General features: G+C 34.4%; 1 protein-coding gene across 1 annotated transcript; it reads left to right on the plus strand.

The window, feature by feature from the left end:
• The first annotated feature begins 252 nt into the window (after positions 1-252).
• LOC132557861 (espin-like) lies at positions 253-24,871 on the plus strand. The gene is made up of 15 exons (XM_060222391.1): positions 253-271; positions 2,028-2,408; positions 3,268-3,396; positions 3,662-3,816; positions 11,767-11,985; positions 12,731-12,806; positions 13,167-13,310; positions 14,819-15,054; positions 15,653-15,865; positions 16,269-16,356; positions 17,344-17,549; positions 17,729-18,152; positions 18,333-18,642; positions 19,162-19,630; positions 24,713-24,871. Exons 1-15 carry the CDS (start codon positions 253-255, stop codon positions 24,869-24,871), a joined length of 3,228 nt encoding a protein of 1,075 aa, XP_060078374.1.
• The last annotated feature ends 1,951 nt before the right edge of the window (positions 24,872-26,822 follow it).

The following is a 26,822-nucleotide window of genomic DNA, read 5'->3' on the forward strand; positions in this document are numbered from 1 at the left end:
AGATACCGGAGCACTGTATCTTAACTCAAATTAAGTGCAATGAATGAACTTATGTCTTTGAATATTTTTATATCAGATTGTTGCATTCTGGGAGAATGAAATTGTAATGGCCGCGGGTACCTGACATGGAATCAGAATGTACTGGCGGCTAGCAAACCCGTTTGAGGGTTTGCAGGATGCGCCGCAAACCAATAACGATTATGTTCAATGTTTAACCAAATACTCTAATTTGCGATTGATGTTTATAAGAAAATGGCTGTAAAACGCAAAGGTGAGTTGAACGTCGGCCATGTTCAGAACATAAACAAACCGATACAAACATGTTATACTGTGGTGCCCGCTTTTATTAATGTCAACAGAACTGCTGATCTTATGTATCGCATCGCGTTCATATCAGTTTGGCGATTAGCATGATACTGAATACGAATTTAACGGACAGTTTCCTTCGATAATAAATGTTACAAAACACGGTTTCACCTTCATTGACCCAAATTTGACAGTTCATTACTTCAACCGTATGTTCCTCTGAATAGAAGGTTTTGTCGCACATGTGTTACTGTGCTTTGCGACGGTTGAAGAAAATGTGTATGTTCTCAGTTATCATTTGCTTGTCATACTGATGAGAGTTGAACTTTTTATGCGAACGTGAATGATTTTCCACAAATGATATCTGTCACCATGACAACTATGTCAACTATCAAGCATCTTTGAGGTTCCCCAAAGGATAGATGCATAACACTTTATCGAAAGGTTCATACTGATATTTCATTAAAAGTTTGTTTGAACATTAGAATGGATTGCTCAAGCAATCAGCAGCTAATCAAAGTTTGCGTTTATGGACATTCAAAATTTAAGACATAAGATGATAAACAACCTTTAAAGTTACTTAAAAATGGTTTTTTTTTTTCAACAACTGATGCTTATTCAAGTAATTTTCTGTTTTTGTTTTGCTTTTGTTCTAATCTGGAATTTGGAAATTATTTTTGCAAGGTTTTTAGTCATAATCTAATATTTTATCTTGGATAAGTGCTTTAATGATGTCATTTATCTGGAAAAAATATGTTACTATTGTCATGTCTTTCCTTGCACCTTTTCTTGCAAACTCCCAAAATTGCCTTTGATTGTGTGTACTATAGTACAGTATTTCTTATCATAGTGCCACAGCTTCTGCAATCCCATCTTGGGATAAACAGAAATTGTCAGCGACACAAAAAATACAAATCAGGAAGGCAATCAGAAATTGAGTACTATAGATATTATCCATATCTAAATTGAAATGTACGATTTTTTTTTAAATTCCTGATTCATATGTAGAACTCATTAGAATCAAGAAGCCGACTTAGGCATTGGATCTCTCTCCTTTTTTATGCATGTGTAAAAGGCATAACTTTTATTGCTTACTATTGTATTGGTATTTATTTTCTGTGATTTCTAACCGTTGTTGCATTTGCTTCTTATCAGAGATGACCAAGTTGGGATATATTTAGTGTCAAACAGACACATGTACATGCTGACATTTATTAATATGCCAATGTAATTTACATCACCTCAAAATGATTATTAATTGATAATATTCTTCACATTTCTGACTTACATTAATTGTGAACACAATGCAATTTTTATCAAAATATTGTATTTAGTTGAGACAAACAATTACATTTACTTAAAAAATGTACTAAGCAATTTATGTAGTTCATCCCAATGCAAATATACTCTTATCATTCAGTTCAGGTACAGAGCATAAAAGCAATCCCTAAATAATATATAGTATACTATTTATGATTATAGATATGAATGTTTACAGAAGTAATTTGCATACAAATTTTAATAATTTACTGCAAATTGAATTTGCTTTAATCATTAAATCTATCTGTTGCTGCAACTATTTGGAGCAGACGGTTTATTTATAAAAATGTTTATTTATCTATAAAATATATTTACATCTGGAATTGTTCACAATGTGGAAAATACAGTGTTAGTTTATAGTGAATGAATTTGTATTGTATGATTTTTATTTTTGGTTTCAGACTTTCAAAAGGCAGCTGCATTTCTGCATGAATTTCTGCTGAAGTTGAATGAAGATTCAGAATGTGCAGAGTTAAGAGATACTTTAAACCTTGCTCTTCTGCAATTGCAGAAGTATTATCGATTGTTGCAGAATCGCATTCATGAAAAGAATGCTCAAGCAACATCGACATCATTGTCACTTACTGCCAGGGGACTGAGTCCTATGACTCCTTTTGTTGACGCACCAGATAAGTTTCAATGGCGATGGATAAACTTAGATTCATTACGAAGCTTAACAGGAATTAGTAATGAAGAAAGTATTAACCTAACTAGGTTACCATCAATCATTCAGGCAGTCAAGGAAAGCAACTTCGACATGTGTGTTGAGTTAATTCAGAATGGTAAGAAGTCCATAGTCATATGGTCCTTGAATTTCACATTACAATAAGTTTGATGGCACTAAAATTGGCTTTGGAATGGTCATGTCCCAATATCATCCATGGACACAATCCCAGTACCTTTAGCTTGATTTTGGCTTTAATGAATAAACCCTATTGGTAGAGTATATCTAGATGAGCAGGGAAATGTTTAAAAAACTGCACAGAGTTACCAAAGATTAAAAAAGAACTACCGTAACTTTATGTTTTAAATGTGAAAATTATTGCACTGTTTTACCCTTTTGGACCCAAAATCTTGTATAATGTTTGTGCATATATATGTACTTTGAAATCCATGACTTTAATGCCATATATCACTTAGCTTGCCACCTGTAAGTTCAAGTGTGATTGTATCTGATTCATTCTGATAACTGATCACAATTTTTTTTTTATGTTTTCTGGTTTGGATATCTTACCAATCTCTATATTTCCTTTTAGGTAGATAAAAGAATAATTAAATCTTTTAAATCTTGGAAAAAGAGAAAGAAAAAAATCCAAAGAGGCCAAAAAAAAAAAACAAGAAGAAAATTCTAGTTGTTAACATTTACAATACAATAATGTTTACTTTCATTATATTACTGCAGTATTATTCATGATCAGAAAAAAGATGAAACAAAAATGTGGAATGGTTCTTTTAATTATCAAATTTCAAACAATAGAATGTATTGTATCTTACCCAATAGAGTGTAATGTAAATGTTAAAGTATTAACAAACAATGAAAATGGGATTGGTATTTAGTTCAAAGACTTTCATATTTTGATATGTTGCATTGTAGATTAAAAAATCTTTTGGATAGTAATGTATTCGTGTTTTGATTGGTAGATATTTCTTGTATCGAGGAACAAGATGGAATTGGACGGACAGCATTAATATACGCAGTACACTTTCATGAGTTAGACATTTTGAAGTGCCTTTTGGAGAGTGGAGCTGAGGTCAATGCCACAGCCCATGGTAAGTATGATGTATGATTACAGTTACTGACAGGGACAACACTACTTCTTGTTGATGAAAATAGATCAAGTTTAAAAGATTTACCCATTTAAAACACACAAATTCAGCTGAAGATATATTGAATTTTCATGTGAATTTGGGAAGTATTATTTATACCAAATATGAGATCCTTTACCCTGACTGTACTAGTTTTATATGTGATGCTGGAAGTCTTTAACACAGTCTTTACTGTATTTAAGGTTGTATATTACTTGCCTTATTACAGATGGATCTACAGCACTACACCAAGCTTGCCATGATGCCAACTATAAAGCCCTCAGCATGTTGCTGCAGTATGGTGGGGATTTCACAATGCAGGACACACAAGGGCGTGCACCTATTCACTGGGCTGTCACTACCAGGAGTACCGAGTGCCTCAAGGTAAGTGTTATCAGATACATAGTTGTTACATGGGATCAGCCCTGTGGAAAGATCTATTCCCAAATTCTATTGTTGTTCTTTTATATGATTTATATTACAGAGTAGAAATACACTGCAGGTTATTATTTTTTAGGGGCTCATTTTTTCACAATTTTCAAGGATGAAATAAAATCTCTGAAAATAGATCTAGAATAGACCCATTGGCCATTTTTTGACTAACCTGAAAACATGTTGAAGCTTTTTAGTAAAAAACTGTGAAAATTTGACATAAAAAAAATATATAAAACAAACACCTCATCGATGTCTGTTAAAGAAACGATGAACCCTACTTCCTCAATTTCTTTATTATATCTATTAAAGAAACGATGAACCCTACTTCCTCAATTTCTTTATTATATCTATTAAAGAAACGATGAACCCTACTTCCTCAATTTCTTTATTATATCTATTAAAGAAACGATGAACCCTACTTCCTCAATTTATTTATTATATCTATTAAAGAAACGATGAACCCTACTTCCTCAATTTCTTTATTATATCTATTAAAGAAACGATGAACCCTTCTTCCTCAATTTCTTTATTGTTATGTCTGTTAAAGAAACGATGAACCCTACTTGCGCAATTTCTTTATTGTTATATCTGTTAAAGAAACGATCAACATATCTGTTGAAGAAACATTAGAATGTTAAATAAACATCTCATTTGTGGGAATTCTTTAGAGATCTAACTAGATCAATTAACAAACTATCACTTGGATCTGATTGCATCATAACAAATTTGTGATGTTATTAGCTGTGAAGAATGAAATAGTTGTGTAAATCATAAAAATCAACAGAAAATAAAACTAATGAAATAAATAAAATTGCACCACAAGCAAAAATATTAGTGAACAGCATACAAACTTATGTATTTCCCCCATACTCTGCCTAAAATCTAGTGTCCAGAGATCCTTCAGGAGCGGATTTCTTGATACGCTCTATTTAAATAGTTAAATTCATATTTACTAGAACAATTCCCACCAACTTTGTATGTCCAAAGTGACTACAGAAGAGAAAGTTTGATGCAAGAAATAGTTTTAAAAGTCATAAGAATGAGTTCTTAAAAGGTACAGAAAATTTTGCAATTTAGGCAGAAAATGCCTTTAAAGCAACAAGCATCCTCCATCAACATGTCTGGTGAAGAAACAACCCTCCTTCATCAGCATGTCTGTTAAAGAATCAATCCTCCTTCATCCACATATCTGTTAAAGAAACAATCCTCCTTCATCAACATGTCTGTTATAGAAAAAACCCTCCTTCATCAACATGTCTGTTAAAGAAACAACCCTCCTTCATCAACTTGTCTGTTAAAGAAACAACCCTCCTTCATCAACTTGTCTGTTAAAGAAACAATCCTCCTTCATCAGCATGTCTGTTATAGAAACAACCCTCCTTCATCAATATGTCTGTTAAAGAAACAATCCTCCTTCATCAGCATGTCTGTTATAGAAACACACTCCTTCATCAATATGTCTGTTATAGAAACAACCCTCCTTCATCAATATGTCTGTTAAAGAAACAATCCTCCTTCATCAGCATGTCTGTTATAGAAACACACTCCTTCATCAATATGTCTGTTTTAGAAACAACCCTCCTTCATCAACATGTCTGTTAAAGAAACAACCCTCCTTCATCAACATATCTGGTGAAGAAACAATCCTCCTTCATCAGCATGTCTGTTATAGAAACACACTCCTTCATCAATATGTCTGTTTTAGAAACAACCCTCCTTCATCAACATGTCTGTTAAAGAAACAACCCTCCTTCATCAACATATCTGGTGAAGAAACAACCCTCCTTCATCAACATATCTGGTGAAGAAACAACCTTCCTTCATCAACATGTCTGTTAAAGAAACAACCCTCCTTCATCAACATATTTGGTGAAGAAACAACCCTCCTTCATCAACATATCTGGTGAAGAAACAACCCTCCTTCATCAACATATCTGGTGAAGAAACAACCTTCCTTCATCAACATGTCTGTTAAAGAAACAACCCTCCTTCATCAACATATCTGGTGAAGAAACAACCCTCCTTCATCAACATATCTGGTGAAGAAACAACCTTCCTTCATCAACATGTCTGTTAAAGAAACAACCCTCCTTCATCAACATATCTGGTGAAGAAACAACCCTCCTTCATCAACATATCTGGTGAAGAAACAACCCTCCTTCATCAACATATCTGGTGAAGAAACAACCCTCCTTCATCAACATATCTGGTGAAGAAACAACCTTCCTTCATCAACATGTCTGTTAAAGAAACAACCCTCCTTCATCAACTTGTCTGTTAAAGAAACAATCCTCCTTCATCCACATATCTGTTGTATCAGTACACCATAGCTGTAAGGAAATAATGGAATGTTTGGTCATTATTACATCCAGAATGATCTCCCTTCTTGACAATCTACCATAAACAGCCAAGCATAACAATGTCATTGTCTAACTTAGTGAGCTTCTTTAGTCCAAATTATGCAGCATGATTAAGCCAAGACAGATTTTTTCAAGCAAATAATTTCAACATTGGCATTTTGATTTGCGATGTTGATGGATGGTCATAGCCAAACTGCAGTCGCGTTGCAATTTGGCATTGCCTCGTGTACAAGTAACCAACTCTACACATGTTTCCATGCTACTGGGTTAGTTTGCAATTGTCCCAGAAGCGGTAATCCGCATTGTAACAACCGCATGACAAGACAGGGCGATTCAATTGTAGAACTTGTGCAACAGATTCTAGACTGCTGTAAAGACTGTGTCACATACCTTAGGCACTCATGGCAGACCCATAAGTGCTCAAAATGCGTGCCGAGAGAATCGTTGGGTACCAATCTTATGTTGGGTCACCTCTGACACTACAGAGGCAGAAAGTGCATCTTTAATGGATGCACAGAAATGGCCTGAATATGTTTGGGATGCGTTGGTGGAGCCTAGAGTCTAGTCAACAAGTCAACATGCGTGTTTGAATGCGATAGATATGGTGGGGCTTATGTAATGGTTTGGGGAGGCATCTCCCATGGATTAAAATCCCCCTTAGTGGTCCTGGATCCAAATTTCAATGCTGTTTGATACATAGACCAGATCCTCCAACCACATGTCCTTCCACTTCTTGGAGGACATAACCTAATTTTCCAGTAAGACAATGCTTGACCACATGTTTCCAGAGTCTGTCATCATTTTCTCACAGCAAACAATTTTCAGCCCCTGGAATGCCCCCCCCCCCATATAGCCCCAACATGTCTCCTATTGAGCATCTGTGGGATGAGCTGGACAGGTATATTAGCAAAAAAAAACCCCGTGTCCAGTTGATTGCAACATTAACACAAGAATGGAACAACATTCCCTGAATGCAAATTAATGTTCTCATCATGAATTGAATGCATATGAGAATCTGTGCTGGGATTCCTTCAAGAGGTGTCATTTTGTTTTTTCACGGGTATCCCTTTTTGAGTAAGTACTGACAACACAAGTGATGTCACACAGTCTTCTACAGTAAAGAGTAGACTTGTCCCTTCACAATGATAAAAAAATTTTGTACAAATTTTCCAAAATAATTATAGGCTATTGCATGATTTAATTGTGCATTTTTTTTTTGATGAGTATATGTAAAAGAAACAGCAACTACTCAACATTAAAACAGTAAATTTACTATGGTCTCTGATCCTAAAACCTGACTTGAGGTGTCCTGGGAGATATCACCAAGATTGGATTTTGACTTGGCTCTAACTTAGTATCATAGTTAAAGACAGAATGTAGTATTTAGTATAACTATATAAAGTAACACAACATCTAAAAAAAATCAAGGAATGTCTTACAGCAGTATAAAAAATTCAGATCTGTATTATATAATATGTTCAAGCTTGGTTTTGATACATATATATTTTCTGCAGTAGAAAGTAGATTTCAGCTCATTCAGTGTGGTTTGCACAACAAATCTTAAATCAGTATGTTTCTGAACAATACAGATAAAATGTCAAATGAAAAATATATTTACATACGATATCAGTAAATGTCCAGTGTTGTAGGGTTACCTGTTGGATAAGAATACATCCAATTGTCCATTAGTACTATTTTCACTTCTCACCATTGGATATTAGTAATTGTATAGTATACTCATACATGAATTGTGAGATTTGGTTCACTGTGTATGGAGTCCTTTCTGAATATAAACCCAAAACAGATTATTGAGCCACCAGTTTTACCAGTAGACTGGGTTGAATGGTATACAGTGTATTGACCATGGTTGAATGTGGTAATAACAGACATTATCAGCCATGGTTCAGCACCATTGAAGAGTTTTAAAGATAATTTCACACATGATTGTTAAGCATTTACTCATTCAAGCTCCCTATAATTATCATCAGAAACAGCATATACATATACCTGTCGGTACTTTGTCCTAATTGTAAATTACATAACCAGGTAAGTTTTCTCTATCGGAAATTATCATTAATGATTAATTTCATGTCAATACATATACATATATATCTATATATGGCTGCTTTAGCAAATATTTCCTCTTTCAAGGAAATAAGTTCAATTAACATTTAAAATAAACTTCTACTTTTCTTCTTGGATTTAATACAAACCGTCATCAGATGTTTAAATCACCCTGTGTCTTTGGTCTATCTATTCTTAAGCAATTCTTGTCATCTTTAATTTCTTGAAATGTGCAGGATTGATTTACTTCAATTTATATGAAGATTCCTGTTGATCCCTTGCTGTACTCTCTTGTAGACTGACCTTAGAAACGCGAAAATGACTGAGAGATGGATATAGCTTAGATTTTGGCAATGAGTCTTATGGATAGATATTTCTCAAATCTCATATAGGTTCCTCCAGCTTTTGGTCTTCAGTGGTTCTGTTTGAATTTTGAGACTGATCAGAAAAAAAATCAAAATAGCAAACAAATGGCCATCTTAGATTTTTATTTTACTAAGAAAGTGTTATTTCTTGAGAAGTTATGAATCTTTTTCCAATTTAAATTAATGTTCAGCTTGGTCCCTATTTAGTGGTACCTTTTCAATCTAAAGTTTAAAGGAAACTTACAGTTTCAAGCATAATTTGTTTAATTTCCATTGAAATAATTCAAACATAGGTAACTTCAGTTAATTGATGAACAAGATTATTTCTATGACATAGCTTATTACAAAAACAACAGTTTTTATATAACTTGGATGACTGTTGAGGCTCACTTTCTTAATATCATTTAGGTTTTCCTTGATTGATTTAACAATGATTAATTCACTTTTTTTAAACATATTATTGAAAAAAGAAGAAAAAAGAGTTTCAACATATATAGAACCAATAAAGATAATACAGTAGTGGTAACCAAGATCTCATGAAATTGTTCTGCAGTACCATATCTATCCACAAATAAGGCAAGGATGTAAGATGTCAACTTTAATTTCTTGTACATTGACTTATCTCCGTCTACCACCAAAACATATTGTCAAGTACAAAACATTATAATGATAACAGGTACGTTGTCAATGCTAGTATTGATTTCAATCACTGAAACCCATTCCAGTGTTGACGTCAGCAGTGATGACTAATTTTATGTTGTGTCTTGTATCAGTGATGCTGAATGATTCATCATCTTGTTATTTGATTTCATTTGAAGTAACTGTAACAGTACTGCTGTATAAACCCAATTACCATGTTCTCGTAGTTCGCTTAAATTTGTAACATCAAAAGTTCTGTTATAATAACTGTTATAATTCTGTTATAATTTAATGTGATTAAGGTACACAATTAAGTGATATTATGTTCATTGTTATTAACATCATATTCTGAAAATTTTGGTTTGAAAAAAAAGGATTCATCATTTTTATTTGGACCCTTTGCTCATCCAACACACACTTACCATATATCATAACATGATCTTGGTCTGTTACACAAGTATTAGCTTTAATTTTCCTGATGCTTGGTTACATGGGTTATCGTAGATACAATGGTTATAAAAAAACAACTGTTTCTTGGTTATAAATATCATATTGATGGTAATGTATATATTTAGTTGTCAATGATGTTCTCATATCATTGTCAGATGGCTTGTAGTCATTGCAATGTATGTGTAATGTTCACTGCAGTGTGTATATGTACATCAGTAAAGGGAATCATCCTACATGAACTAGCTTGTGTCGTGACAATATATTTCATAATTCCAATATTTGCTTTCAGAATTCTTTGCAAGGGATACATGCATTTGAAAAAATCAATGTTATACAGTACTGCAATACAAGCAGGGTTCGAAATTAACTATATACAACTAGCAAAATTCCAGCTAAACTCTGGTAATTGCTAGCTGGAAAATAATGAACTAGCAAAATTCTGCGAGTGGAAATGAACTATACCTAATCACTATTTTTGACGAAACATCTGCCACAAAATGCCTTTCTCCGTCTGCCTTTAAATGAGTAAATAGGTTACAAACGCTAAAGTGACATAGATCATCAATACATTCGGAATTCCTCCAGTTTTTCCCTTGATAGTTATGTGTAAACCCAATAAAAAGTTGTCTTGGAAAACTCTACGATTTCTGTCTGCTCATCATGTGAAATGCGACATATCAGCTATGATAACAAACTTTTTCAAAAGGAAAGCATCTGACAGTGCTTGCGATGACCAAGACAATAGTCAACAGCCACAGCCTGGCCCTTCTGAAAAAAAAATCGACGAAATCGGAGAGCGTTTCTCCTGACGCTGCTGATATAAAATCACCGCCACAACAACGTGCATATACGGCCACGTTAAAAACGGCACGGAAATGAGAAAAAGAATTGAATATTATTCTAGGATACAATAAATCATCTAGTAACGATGTTGTTAATACAGTATGGCGCAATGACTGCCGAGAACACGGAAGATAGTTGTCTTGATAATAATTTATTGAAATGATCGTTAATGTGAACAATTTTTTAAATAATATAAATTTGGGTACAGTTACATTTATAAATGGATCTGATCATATGACAGTCAGATTAGATGTAGCTCATACATGAAAAAAAGAAAACTGATAAATTCAAAGTTATATAGATTTAAAATGTTGATACAGGTAGCAATCAGCCATTCTTATCCAATGTCTTGGATAACTTTTCCAATATCACTCAGTTCCTGAAAAACTCAGTATAACAGTAAATAAAAGTCAAACCTATTCACCAAAAAATTACTAGTTTGTTCGTCATTTTTGCTAGTGGAAATTTTAGGCACTAGGAAACAGTTAATTTCGACCCCTGACAAGGTGTGCAGATCCCAAGAGCGTCAAAAAATGTTCGCCTCCACTGTTTTATTCCATGAATTTTATGTACATTAATGATTGTAATAATCTGTTTTAAGTTAAAATTGTGCTTTCTCAGAATGTTCTGTTGTGTTGGAAAGAAAAAAAGACATACCAGATCTGTCCTTCATCATGTTGTTGAATCTGTATTACGGTACAACTCAGCTAGGTTTTACATCACAGTATACTGATATATTGGTTTATCTTGATACCCCTACTATTGAAAGATGTAGATTGTCTTTGTTACCAATGCGTTGATGTTAATTGACTAGCCGAGGTTGGCTAATGTAGATTGTCTTTGTTACCAATATGTTGATGCTAACTGACTAGCCAAGGTTGGCTAATGTAGATTGTCTTTGCTACCAATGTGTTGATGTTAATTGACTAGCCAAGGTTGGCTAATGTAGATTGTCTTTGTTACCAATGCGTTGATGCTAACTGACTAACCGAGGTTGGCTAATGTAGATTGTCTTTGTTACCAATATGTTGATGTTAATTGACTAGCCGAGGTTGGCTAATGTAGATTTTCTTTGTTACAAATGCATTGATGCTAATTGACTAGCCGAGTTTGTCTAATAGGAGGGCATTAGTTATAAAAGATATACTGTTGTCTAATTCTTATTTTGTTGATTACAGTACCTGATTGGTCACAATGCAGATGTAAATGCACGAGACAAGGATGGGTTATCTCCCTGTATGTGGGCTTGTCGTCTAGACCATATTAAACACTTCGAGCTTCTTAGCTCTTCCTCCAACTTTCAAGTGGACGATGCAGATGGGATAGAGAGGGACAACAACGGTCGCACCTGGATGCACTGGTCCATAAGGAGATCAGAGCCTTTAGAATGTTTACAGGTATGTATCTATTATCAGAACCTGTTAATCTTCAAAAATATGAATTTAAAAAAGGGTTTACAGTTTTGGTAAACATAAAGTTTAGTAGTGATGCATAATACAGGAAACTTTGTGCTCTATAACATCTGTATCCGGTAATAAGTACTGGTAATGAGCCCGCCCACATTTACTTTAGTTCATTAGTATAATAGTATAATTTATTATCATAATCAAAATAGTATTCTATAAAGGACTATGTCAAAGTTTTATGTTTCAATGGAATATCTGTTTGTAATTCATTGGCTGAACTGTCATTTTTTTTTAAAACTTTGAAATGAAAATTTACCGGGGGGGGGGGGGGGAATTTTGACCAGAATGTCTGCAATCTATTGTGTTACTAATTAAAAAATAGTTTGTGAGTCTATTTTAGTCAGTGAAGTTTATTCCATTTTCAAACCCACTGTTATGGAGATATACAACACTTTTTTTTGTGAGGATTGATATAAAATGTAAAATAAACTTTTGCACTAATCATTGAAATTTATCACATCAGACTTTTTGGGTTGAATTTCACTCATTTTCGCTTTCAAATGAGATAAAAGAAATGATTCAGAATGGGTTAAAAACTATTGTTCACTTCTGATAAGAATTGTCAGAATTGAGTGAATAGAATGATTTGTTTTTTGCGATTAATTTAAAATTGAGTCGGTTGATACAATAATTCTTTAAACCACATCGCATAAGTTATTTTACTTTTTCTCTTCAGACCTTGTTGACACAAGAGACGGCAACCATAAAGGATGAAGATGGCAAGACAGTGCTACTTTTAGCTGCTGAAATGGGTAATTTTTTAATTAACAGATGTACATTGATACTGCTCTACTCTTCTATCAATAAATAAATGAAGTTATTTTCATCATGATGGTTCAAGATGTTTTGAAGTACATTTATATTAATGATTCTGATTGACTCAGAAGTGGGTGTGTTAAGAAATTTCATTTTAGCTTTTTAAAGACTGTTGTTGATATAATCTTGTTTGGCTTCCAATTAAAAGAGCTTCTAAAATTACATTAGCAGGTATACAAAAGTTGAACTATAGCTTCAAATTCTATAGACATTCTACAGGTATGCCCGAGATATCTGATAATGTCATTGATTTAACAGGCTGACAGGTATGAAGAATGTGTCTTTGATTTTCACAGGCTCACTGCTGGCATGTAAGATCATTGTAGAAATTGGGGGAACAGATTGTGTATATGATAGAGATACTCAGGACAGAACAGCACTCCATCTAGCCTCCATAGGGGGACATGGGGATATCGTCAATTACCTACTGGATCAACGAGGTGAGTGAAAACAGTAGCTTAGGCATCTGCTGTACCATGGAGGTGAGAGGGTGCATGACATTGTCTACTATTGTACCATGTGAGGTGAGAGGGAACAGTTACATTGTCAACTGCTGTACCATAGAGGTGAGAGGGTGCGTGACATTGTCAACTTCTGTACCATGGGAGATGAGAGGGAACAGTTACATTGTCTACTATTGTACCATGGGTGGTGAGAGGGTGCATGACATTTTCTACTATTGTACCATGGGTGGTGAGAGGGTGCATGACATTGTCTACTATTGTACCATGGGTGGCGAGAGGGTACAGTGATTTTTTTTAATAACAGTGTCATGGGAGATGAGAGGGTGCATGACATTGTCAATTATTGTACCATGGGAGATGAGAGGGTTCATGACATTGTCAACTATTGTACCGTGAGAGGGTGCATGACATTGTCAACTATTGTACCGTGAGAGGTGCATGACATTTTCAACTATTGTACCATGAGAGGTGAGAGGTGCATGACATTTTCAACTATTGTACCGTGAGAGGTGCATAACATTTTCAACTATTGTACCATGGGTGGTGTGAGGGTGCATGACATTTTCAACTATTGTACCATTGGAGATGAGAGGGTGCATGACATTATCAACTTCAGAACCATAGGAGGGGAGAGAGTACAGTGATTTTTTCAATTGCTGTAATATGGGAGTGGAGAGGTTTAGGGATATTGTCAACTGCTGTACCACGGAAGGGGAGAGGGTACAGTGATTTTTTTTTAGAATTGGATCATTAAGTTAAGATATGTATATTACTGGAAACCACTCTTTTTAAAAACTAATGTAAGAAGAAACTTCACAGTCTTTGACAGAATGTGATAAATTATAAAGTATCCAATTAGCTGTTATCAATGACATATTCCTAAACATTTTGTACAGCGCTAGTATAGCCATTCTTAAGTATGAAAACTTGCCATTGTCTTTAATGCTACAAACTAATGGGATAGTATCACCTTAGATTTAAACCTTCTTGACATTTCATCACTGAAGTGAAGGGGTAAGGATATAAGGAGAGTCTTACCTGAGGTTTATATTCATATGAGAGAGACAAAACGAGTCTTACTATTTGTCATTTTACCAAGACTTTAGCAAAGTCAAACAAAGAAAGTACAAATTAAGTAGGAACTGAAAATGGATATTCAATCCTGTTTATTACATAACTTTGATACTTTTGTAAATATTGGAGAAAACCGTATGTGAATTAGCGATATTCTCTCTCCATATATCTTTTGTAGATGCCCTGAGGTTATGAGGTCACAATAGTAACAGTAGGAACTGTCAGTCAATCATGCCTCAGTGAGGTCATATCACACATGTGTAGTGATATACTTGTGTATCGGATGTTATTGTACTGCTAGTTATAAAATCAACCATAGACTTAAACATAGAGGAAAGGGCAGTGTTTTAACATACTGATAGATCACTGAAATATTTGACAAAATACTTGATGAAATGTTTTCCTTGTAGCTGATTTGTCAGCGGTAGACAAGTTCAATGCCAATGCTTGGGACTATGCCAAGAATCGTCAGCTTCACTATGTGCAGCTAATTATTATGTCCCATCAGCGACAGCGCCTCCAGAGTAATCCGACTTCCCCTATCCCTAATGGGCTCGGCCTCACTCTCATGTCCACCAATGGTTTTATGGGTACTCTTGACTCCATGAATGGGGACCACAATGGAAATGAATATGAACATATGATTGTAAGTGATATTCTTGTCTAAAGGACCACATTTAACTTGTCTTACATGATAAAAGAAGTCTGAAAGGAGAAATACTTGTACTGTTCAGTAGATATCTACTTGTAGTGTTTTCAAGCATCTGTTTACACTGAGTTTAATCAGATGATACTGCTTTGTAAACTTATTCACTTTCCAAATATGTCAAAAGTGCAAACATAAATTCTCTTTTAATGCTTTATCCTTTGACAGCAGAGACTAGTCTGTTAATGTTCAATTCAAAATCAAAGATTAAAAAGAGTTTTAAACATAAAATGAAATTATGACAATCCAATCATTTTCTTGGTTTGTTTTCTTTGTATGTATTCCTATACTTTAAGTTATAATCACAGGATAAGGATAAATTTTATTTTTGGCTTCAAAGTCTTTTTTTCATCAATTTTTTTAATCAGTTAAATGGAATGAAAAAGTTCATCTTAAATTACAAAGGAACATTTTTGTGGATATTTAGATAATGGATATAAACTTAATTGTCTAAACTATCTTATATATCTTTTAAATATTTTGCTTTGTTATTTGATTATTATTTCTTAGAACTATAACAGTCTCTATTATATTACAGAACACAAGAGGTAGTTTTGAAAGCATGCCCATAACACCACCCCACCCTCCTAAACGGCCTCGAACTGAGAGGCGGAGTGTTCGTACACCCTTGCGGCGCTCAACAAGTCTAGTGAGCGCCCCAGAGAGGGAGCCATCTTTTGTGCAACCCCCTGATGATCGCTACACTTCCAGTGCTGGGGGGGATCTAAACCGACGCAAGGAACGACTGGATGTAAGTAATTGTTGAGCTTGAGTAAAATGGCAAAGGGGAGCGAGTGTATGAATAGTCTGAAAAATTGTTTGGCAGTGATAATGCTACTGCTGTTACTTGTTAATAGAAGATAAATACATCTGTATATTACACCATAAATATGAAAAGGCGAAAGTAGTAGATAATTTAGTTAAGTACACTTATTCTTGTTGCAATTAATCTCTAAGGTCTCATATTTATTATTTCATTAATCGCCCTGCATACCTTTAGTATCCAAGCTCAAGTTGATTGCCTCATTGAAGAAACCACTTGATTTTGACGCTGGCTCTATTTTTCTTATTAAATAAATATTTTCATATTTGTAGGCGGTAACTGTGTAGTAGATAATGATTCATTTGTTAATTAGAGATTTGATTATTTACAGGTGACTGTGGATACCAGAAACACACCAGACATACTTCCTGTTCACAACAACAGAGAAGATGTTCCAATGATAACTGATGATCATCATGGTATGTTTTTTGTCTCTTGTCAACTTTAAACAGTTGCTGGTATCGGAATATGAAGTTATAGTGTCATTTGTCATTTAATATCATTATGAATGGATTAGATCAACATTTTCTTCATCTATCTGTTATAAAGAAGGGTATACATTGCAAATGCAACTTGAAGTATTGAATTTGTGATAAAAATCATTGAAATAACATGAAATTACTCTTCAATTAAATAAATTTAGTATTAAATGGACTGAAGGGTAAGATTCTTATATCGTTTAAGGACACATTTTTATGACCAAGACAATGTTATGATGTCGGGTTTCTATGATTTTACATTCATGTTTTTATATATGTAGTACATAATTGTCTTGTTGAGATGAAAGAACAGCTGAGTTAGATTATGGTTTTACTTCTATGTCAGTGTTTTCCTGAATATTAAGAAAATACAAAAACCTCAGTTTATCAGAAAATACAAAAATTAGGTTTTAAATATTAACTTGAATTTATTAAAGTTTTGTTATTGTGATAATTGCTTAGTGCCTCTTCAAAAGTTCAAGAATTAATACATTTATTCAGCAGAAATTGTTTTGAGAAATCTTTCAGAATTTTTTTACTTATCTGGTCGCAATTAATTTGAAATGTTTTCATTGGTTTTGTCTGGGATTGTGTACTTGGGGAGTTAATTATAACTACCTTTACCCAGCCACTTATTAAAGGGATTATATAAAAAGCACTTTATGTGTATACAGGTAAATACATCCATCTTTCTGTACATTATGTCATCATAACCAAGAGATCCAAGATATCTCATGTTTGTATTCATATCACATTATCATAGCATCCAGCTCCACACATGAATATAATGTGCTGATCATCAGTGTAGATTTAAAGGTTAAAGGTCACAGTGATTCAGTGATAAGGGGTTAATGTTAGCCCCTGATCACTTTATGGACTCTAAACTACTGTCTGGTTGAGTTTATTGATTGTTTACTTGTTTGACAGTAGAGGAGGAGATAGATGATGTGAGTGCTGGAGGAATGGATGTGTCCGATATAGAGGATGAGGATGAAGAAGCCCCACCTCGCACCTCCAGAATTCCCAATCGACAGGACAGTGCCTCTCGCGAACAAATCCAACCACGACCACCACCACGGCAACAGCAACACCAGCAACAGCACTCCTCCAAACCTTTATATGCTCAACCACTAGTAAGTGTGTCCATTAGATCAATGATGAACATTGTAGCTTTTCATTGAAGGCATTTTATGTTAAATGAATTATAGTTTATCTGTAGAAAACTTCTGCTATGTAATGTTCTGTCAACATTAGATTGTATCTTTTCTGAGGATAGGTATTGTTGTATGTCCCATATTTTGCCTTGTTTCAGGAACCTCAGTATAATAGGAGGACTAACCAGGGATTCCCGCAGGACGGGAATATCGGCCGTGATTATCGTGACCCTCAGGAGAATAGAGATTACAGAGAAGCACAACGACAGCAACAACAGCCTCCTTCTCCTCCGAAGTACCCTCTAAGTACCAACACAAGAGTGATCTCCCCTCACTTTAACCAGTCCATGAACCCATCGGAGAGCTTCCCACCAAGTCGCCCCCGACCAGCACCTCGTCAGCCACAACCACTACGTAACACGCCTCCGAGGCCTCCTCCTCCTCGCCCCACCCCCTCACCAGCTCGACCAAGCTCAGGGACAAGGGAACAGTTACAGAGTCCGCCATCAACAGACCAGATGAGACCAACCCCACCCCCAACACAGGACCCGAACCGCCCAAATTCAGGTTCCAAGCCACCAGGTATGTGACTTTACAGTTTTAGCACCCTGTTTCTGTTTTACTAGTGCCTCAATTGGCTGAGACTTGCATGTTTTGTAGAATTTTTTCTACAGCACATTAGTCCTTCTATGTTTAAAGGATCATTAGAGGTTAGAGGTCAGTCTCTTTTAAAATCATCTTGATGACCTTCTATCTCTGTAGGTGTGGTTGAAGGTAGGCGGATTCCACCTCCGATGCTAGTGCCCCTAGAGAATGCTCCAGTTCCTCCATCAATATCTAAGATAGAGAAAAGAGAGAAAAAGAAGAAAAGAAAGAAGAGGGAACGAGAAAAAGAAAAGGAAAAAGAACGAGAAGCAGACTTGAAATCTCCTCCTATGGACTTGGAGCCTCCCAGGGGATATGCTGCACCACTTCATCCTCCTCCCTCAGCTACAGTCCGACAGCAGAGGGCTCAGTCTGGCATACCAGCTCCACGCTTCTCCAAACAACCACCACAACGACATGAGTCCAGGTATGCCAACACTGTCATAGTTAGCTCCTAGTTGCATCAATTTTGGGATTGATAAAAAGTGGCCATTTATCAGCCATCTTGGATTTGACAATGAATATTTGTTTAGATATTTGTGGAGAAGTACGGGATGGATCATTCCTAAATCTTATTGAATAAAGATTTTATCTCGTTCCAAGCCTAATTGTGTGTCGACAATCATGGAACTGATCAGAAAAAATAATGGTCAACAAGCAAGCATTTTTGACAGCTAAAGATTATTATTTGTATTCCTTGAGAAGTATTTAAAAATTTTGTGTAATTAAGAGCAAATAAGAGGAATGAAAAGAAATGATACAACCTATGGAGAACAAATCAATGTACAATTATGGTGGGTGCCAACATCCTTATGGGATCTCTTGTACAGGATATTGAATCTTTTTGCTGATTTTAATATCAATACTTATTTGATGTATGGATAACCTTCTATATTGATGGTTTTTGATACGGTTGACACTGGTAACTATTTATTATGGTTGACAGATACGTAGATGAAAACATGGATGATGAACACAGTAAGGAGGAGGAAAGCAGCAGCAAAGATCCTCCGGTTGTCAATGGTTATGCTGTGCCAATGAGGGAGGGGCCAGCTAGATCAGCTCGACCAGGGCAAAGTCGATTGCAGCCAATGGAGAGTGAAGAATATGAGGATGATCCTGACCATGAAGATGAGCCTAGTGAGAACAGGGACCACAGCGACCATCATGACCAACATGACCATGGTGACCAACAGGACCCTCACGACCGACGAGACTCTCACGACCATCAAGACTTTAGAGATCATCGGGACCAGAGAGATCACTATAGGGATCATGGTGATCACAGAGACCATAACAGACAAGATGTTATAGACGAGGAAGAGAATGTAGGACCACTCATACCTCCACCGCAAGGGTTCAGGGGAGGTAACTCACGTCCGAGCAGGCCGCTTGTCTCCCAGTCAATCCCACAGGTAAAGGCGTAATGTTGAACTCTAAATGTCTGTTTTTATTAGAGCATTTTTTTTTTTTTTTTTTAGTTTTAATGTTTTTATTCTGTGAAGGGATTTCAATATTCATGAATGAAGTCAGAATCTGCCATGATTACTCTGGGAAGCAGGATTTCTGTTGTGAATTGAAAATTGATCCACAATAGTTCTATGGTAGTCTGAGGTTTTGAAAAGCAAGAGTAGCTGATTAAAATAACTAGTTTTCTTTCTACCTAAGAAGTAGATAAACATGTCATTGAGTTACACTATTTAGATAGGCCACTATCATAAAATCTGTTTCTCCATCAGCTCAACAAGCGCAAACTGTAAAGTACGTGTAGATGTAAGTACAAAATCTCAATCTCATGTCTGCATAAATTGCATGTCCCTGTTTTTTGGTTTACGACACAAACACACATGTAAAGGTATAAGTGGCTGTGGCCTATACATTGTAATGTTTCACTGTCGTACTGCATGACATCCCGAAATCATCTGTTTTCTGGTCAGTAGTGAAGTAGTATCCAACAATTGTCTTTATGCATGTGTGTTTGCAGGTAGAGAAAGTGACTTCAAATGTCAACCAAATTGAATTCATTTTTTAACTCATCTGGCAAGACTTATCGTTATGTTGTGTTGTGATGTCTGTTGTTACAATTCTTCTTTCCAACAGTCATCATTTCCTGTAAATTTCTCCTGGTCTAGAAAGAATTTTGACTGTGTTTGGCATGAATATGAGATAAATAATAGATCCCGATCTTCTGAGTGAGGAACAAACTAGGGAAAGGCTGGGAGTATTTCCATTATAGACTCTTGTAGGAAATCATTCACTGTATTATGTATTTATTTAATGTGTATTGCATCCCAGTCAAAAGTAGGTTAATTCAGATGAGCTATTTACGTCCCATGGTCTGTCTCAGGAATAAGGTATCTGAGAGTGAAATATTTGTATAAATAAGGAAGTTTATGTATCTGAAAAAGGAGTTTTAAGTTTTGTTTACATGAATATCTCTTAATTATTTTATATGTAAGGGTAATATTTGACATAAACATTGATGCACACAGCATACATATAGTCAAAAAACATTGAACTTCCTTTTGCCTTTCTTTAGAGAGTGATCATGAGTGATGATTGTAGATAAGAATTTTGTGACTGATTGTTATGATAAGGGCTGTTCATCAGTGTGTACATTTGTGTCTTTGTGTGATATCCTGATGAAGCACTGGTATGTAACTTTATAGATAATCTGACAGCATGTCATATAGTTTGTTGTAAAATATCACATGTTTGGTGTTGCTTTGTGGGACGCTCTGAATACTTCACATTCTATCATTGTACATGGTATCTAGACAATCTTTACTTCCTACTGGCAAAATCATTATTATATCACATCCTGAGTATAAAATAATAAAGGTCAGAATTGTGTAATGGTTTTGTACACAGTTGTACAGTCCAACCTTGTTGATGTGCAATTGTTACCAGTGTTTTTAGCAAGTGATTTATGGACTTCAGTTTCAGACATTCAGCTCTCTTACAGTTAATGCATTTTGCCGGGGAGAGCAAAGTTAGAAAATTAACCACTAACAGAATAAGTGCTAGTAATTAATTTTGACTCCATTATATATTCAATTCTTTGAAAAAAAATCTTCATGCTTATTAAAATATGTGGAACTTGCCTTCAAGGCCCAGAGAGTAAAGCACAAAAATGTATGTATCATAGATAGGTCTTTTGTGTTAATATTACTGACATGTTTTTGTTGATAACATGTTTATGAAGCTAATGATGGGAAGGCATTTTCCTGATTCACAATAGACGGAAAAATGGAGAAAGTGCTATAATTCATGCTTTCATTAATGGTGATTTTATGGGTATTTGAGAAGTGTCTAAAAAAGTACAGCATTTTCCAGTTTATAAGCCGTAATTTTTTTCCTTGTTTTCCTAGTGGGTCGGATGTGTGGCTTATAATTTTATTATGTGGATAAAAAAAAAAATTAACAAAAAATGGCAGAATGTTTATATGTATCATACACACAATAAACATTGATTTTAAATCATTCTGAGAAACATTTTTATCATGTTGATGGTCTTGATATACTTAAAAGGGTGATATGGTATCAGTTCATTATATTTACACTTTGTTCTGTTGTTCAAACAGATCTCTTAAAATTAGTAAACCATGCAATTTATGTTTTCATGAATATTTTTCATATCCATGATTTTTGTTGTGTAGAAGTTTGGTACAGCTTTTTCCCCTGATCCTGCGCTCTTTGTACTAATGGTGCTTTGTGGATATAGTACAAACTTGTAGGGGTACTGGTGTATATTGTTGTATCACTAACACACAATATGGAGCCTTTGGACCTATTTATCAAAACCCTGACAGTTCTTGTTATAGATAAAGGGTTTGAAGATCTTGTAATTTACAATCTTACCTTTTGCTAGATAAAGGGTTTGAAGATCTTGTAATTTACAATCTTACCTTTAGCTAGATAAAGGGTTTGAAGATCTTGTAATTCACAATCTTACCTTTAGCTAGATAAAGGGTTTGAAGATCTTGTAATTTACAATCTTACCTTTTGCTAGATAAAGGGTTTGAAGATCTTGTAATTTACAATCTTACCTTTTGCTAGATAAAGGGTTTGAAGATCTTGTAATTTACAATCTTACCTTTAGCTAGATAAAGGGTTTGAAGATCTTGTAATTTACAATCTTACCTTTTGCTAGATAAAGGGTTTGAAGATCTTGTAATTTACAATCTTACCTTTAGCTAGATAAAGGGTTTGAAGATCTTGTAATTTACAATCTTACCTTTAGCAACAAAACATTTGCCAAATAGATATTTTATTTATGCTTAATCATGAAATAATGAAATTTTGAGTGTTAAAATTTTTTTGACAATGAATGTTTGCTGCAGATATTTATGCCATGCCATTTACCATTACATGGAAAAACTCTATTACAAATTTGTTATTTTCATCATAATTTGATTGCTACCATTCCTAATAGTTGCTAGGCATTACACAAGGAAAATGACACTAACATTAACATCTGGATATCAAAGGTTATTGTCATTGGGTTGATGTAATGGTATTAAAACAGATTTTGACCAATTGTTTAGTTTTGTATATCAAACTGCAATTTAGACACGGAAGAAATATTTTTAAGACCAGAATGACTTAATGGAAGTAAATATCAGTGTGAAAAGATTGAATTATTTCATTTATTCTCAAAAATGGCAAAAGGTCAAAGGCATTGAGTCAAAGGAGTTAGATTTTGTCATCATTCCTACATGTATTGCTACACTGAGTTAGAGCTCATTCTAAGGGTCTAACAAACAGAGGCGGTATTTGTGATGTGCCAATGTTTTGGTGAAGATAACAGGAGTTTCAATTATCTCTATGTGTATACACTGTATACCAAGTACTTTGCCAGAGGTAGTGACTATTTTTTTAACATAAATGTAACTCTGCGAATCATTAGAGTCCCTGAACAGGACAAGCTTGGATAGATAGTCACAGTGGATGGGTTATGGGACAGTATTATCAAGGGAAAAGTTCAAGCGAGTTATGGAGTAACAGGCACTAGTTAATTGGAGTAGGAATAGTGATTCACTTCAAACTATATCATTTCACTGTCAGTATTGCTAATACTATTATACTTAGTTACAACATTACTCTTAGATACAATGTTATACTTGTTTACAGTATTACATTTAGTTAAAATGTCACTCTTACTTACGATATTACACTTAGTTGCAATATAACTTATTAGATATAATATTGTTACACTTAACTGCATTATACCTAACACTGTTACAATATTACACTTAGTTATATTGTTACAATATTACACTTAGTTACATTGTTACAATATTACACTTAGTTACATTGTTACAATATTACACTTAGTTACATTGTTACAATATTACACTTAGTTACATTGTTACAATATTACACTTAGTTACATTGTTACAATATTACACTTAGTTATATTGAAATATTACACTTAGTTATATTGTTACAATATTACACTTAGTTACATTGTTACAATATTACACTTAGTTATATTGTTACAATATTACACTTAGTTACATTGTTACAATATTACACTTAGTTATATTGAAATATTACACTTAGTTATATTGTTACAATATTACACTTAGTTACATTGTTACAATATTACACTTAGTTATATTGTTACAATATTACACTTAGTTACATTGTTACAATATTACACTTAGTTACACTGTTACAATATTACACTTAGTTACACTGTTACAATATTACACTTAGTTACACTGTTACAATATTACACTAGTGACAGTGTTATAATGTTACACTTAGTGACATTGTTACACTTAGTTACAATGTAACACTGTTAATAGTTACAACACAAGATCATGAGACAATGTCATTACAATGAATAATTAACAATATTTTAACAATTGTAGTTTATTGTAAAATTTATACAGTTTACAACATGATCTCATATTGTAGTTGCAGGAAAATTTTTATGTAGGTATATTTCACAATTGTCTTGTAAGCCGAAGACTTTTGTCCATTTTGCGGAAAGTGGTTGTTCATTTGACTTGTGGAAGCATATACAAAATCCAGTATATATTAATTGATGTATTTGTTATGCTATTTTCACCTGCTTTAGTATGGAAGTTCATATCTATTTGACTATAAGGCTATTCAAAACTGTTGCTACTCAGAGGCATTACCAGCAAATTACTAAATCGCTGTCCTGTAATAAGCCCACCCTCTTCGTTAAGATGAGAGGTCAAGTGGTTGTCCACTAAGCAGGATAAACACAGTATTCAATGATGGTTATTTTTTCCTGATGTACATCTGCTTTAAGATTCAGGATTTTTAAGATGTGGGCAAAAATACTTTTTGGAGAGAGTTGTGATTTGAAAATTTTTAACAAGAAGAGCAAAGCTTCTTTTCATTTGTAAACAATAAATTAATCATAAAAGACATAATTTGTTCTATCTAAATTATTTTATTCTATCCACTTTTTAAAATATGGAATTGAGAACTTACAGACACTCTTGTTTGTTTCATAGGACAGTCGCAGTTCCAGGATGATTCCTACCAGTGCTAAGCCACCCCTTCCCATGAGTGGGCGGAGTCGAGATAGCTCCTTATCGAGTCGTCACCACAAGAGCCCTTCTCCCTCTCGTCGGTCACGTCCACACACAGGCCGATCCAACAGCTCATCATAACCACGCCCACTTCCTTGATCACCACACCTTCACAACTTTTTCGCACTCTGTGTCTGAGTAACGTATTTGCTAAGATCTGCCCTTGTACACCCTTTCATCTCCAATTACATGAAATCATTACTAATCATCATTAAACCTAGTACCAGCTGGTGATCATTGTCTGTTGTAACCAAAAACTAAGAACTGAGATGATCTGACCTGGAGTCTCTTAGGTTTGTTTACAGACCTTGTTAGCACCTTCATATTTGAATCAATTAAAAAGAAGTTAAGTTGGTAAGATTACCACAAAACTGCGTGTGGTACTGTAAATCTGTTAGATTACCACTGAACTAAGTGTGAAAAAGGCTTATTAGTTATTATAAGATTTTGGATGAAATTAGTGAAAGTGTGAAATAATTGAAAGGAATGGAATTTTCTATTTTCCTTACAACATTGTTAATGTACCTGCAGTGTTGGGTAAATAAAAAAATAGAGATTAAATTAGCAATGAACTGTTTTTTCAGCTTGTTCTTTAAGCTGATCAAGGATTTTCATCTTTTTGGTGTACAACAGACGAGGAGTTAAAAACCTCCAAGGCAATTGTTTTGAGACACTTTTTAGCCTTACTACCATGTAAGAAGTAAATGTGTATTGTAGAGAAAGCTAATTTATATAGGAAGTCCAGAATACATTATAGTGAATAGCTGTGGGCAGTCAGTGGATGATAAAGTCATATTTGTAAAATATGATGTTTTCGATGTGTATTCAATTTCGTGGAATATGGCCTAGTCTACCTTTCTTGTAGGGATTATTTGTTTGCCAGAGATGCACAGACGACACTGTGATACACTTTATACACAGACAAGTGTCCTGCACGAGACTAGAAAGGTGGACTACAGTTTGTTATAAGATTGTTACTGATGTGAATTTTCTGGAATACTCCATATCAACTGATTTCACCTTTTGTGTCAAGATTTTTAAATGAAAAAATAAAGCGAAAATCTTTTTTCACTGGATAAGTTCTTTCAGTTGACCCCGTAAAAGTCTATTTCAGAACTTGGATCATTAGAAAAGGTACTCTGATATTTTTATATAGTCATACCAACAAAAAAATATATTAGTGGTGTATCACAGATTTAGATATTGGATGAATATTTATTCACATCAAATAAACAAGGACATCTGTCTCTAATTGATAATACCATAAATTAAAACCCAGAGCAAGAAAATTAATAGTACATGATCAACAGGAACAAGTCTTTGTGAAGATAACTTAATTTATGAATTACATTGATAAAGTAGATTTACAATGTAGAGGAGTTGTCGTTCCTTCAAGTGGGAATAAGGCTGGGTCATATCCTCTTATGCAATGTTTACTGCTGTACCTGGTCACTTCTGTTCGGTGCTAACAAATCATTAGAGGAGAACAATTTCCTTTTTCCAGCTTGTTAAGTAATGTAAGCTGATAAATAAAATGGCCATCTTTTTAGTGTACACTGGCAGTTAAAAACATCCAAGGCAATTGTTTTGAGAAAACTTGTTACCCTCAAAGTTTATGCATACATTATATTTTAAATTTTTGAAATTGATATGAAGTTGATTTAAATATTTTGAATGAATGCTGAACACTTCCAAATAATGCTGAATGTTTAAGTCAGATTTATTGGTTTTAGATAAATAGTCAGTCATATTGGAGAGATCCAGATATCTGGTTGCATGAGATCTGTATTGGAATGTAAGACTATGATCACAAGGGAAAGACCATTGACTGGTTGAACTATAGATTTTTTAGACCAGGTAATACTAGTTAACCTCTCTTACACATTAACATATTCTCTCATATTCATATTCTTTGGTCTTCTCTGTATTGTTTTCGTCTTAACGACGTAAAGTGAGAGTTGTGAAATACTATACCATAAATGGCTGTTAAGTATTGTAAAATCATAAATTTTCATGGAGAATTGAATTTCAT

This window comes from Ylistrum balloti, unplaced genomic scaffold (genome assembly GCF_031769215.1).
Source record: "Ylistrum balloti isolate Yb309-2 unplaced genomic scaffold, AGI_CSIRO_Ybal_v1 Utg370734, whole genome shotgun sequence".
Lineage (NCBI taxonomy): Eukaryota > Metazoa > Mollusca > Bivalvia > Pectinida > Pectinidae > Ylistrum > Ylistrum balloti.

What these genes read in the sequence shown, in the direction of transcription:
- LOC132557861 (XM_060222391.1), top strand. An exon ending in TTACCTACTGGATCAACGAG is followed by an intron (nt 13,311 to 14,818) that starts GTGAGTGAAAAC and finishes TTTTCCTTGTAG; the next exon opens with CTGATTTGTCAGCGGTAGAC. An exon ending in CCACAACGACATGAGTCCAG is followed by an intron (nt 18,643 to 19,161) that starts GTATGCCAACAC and finishes TATGGTTGACAG; the next exon opens with ATACGTAGATGAAAACATGG.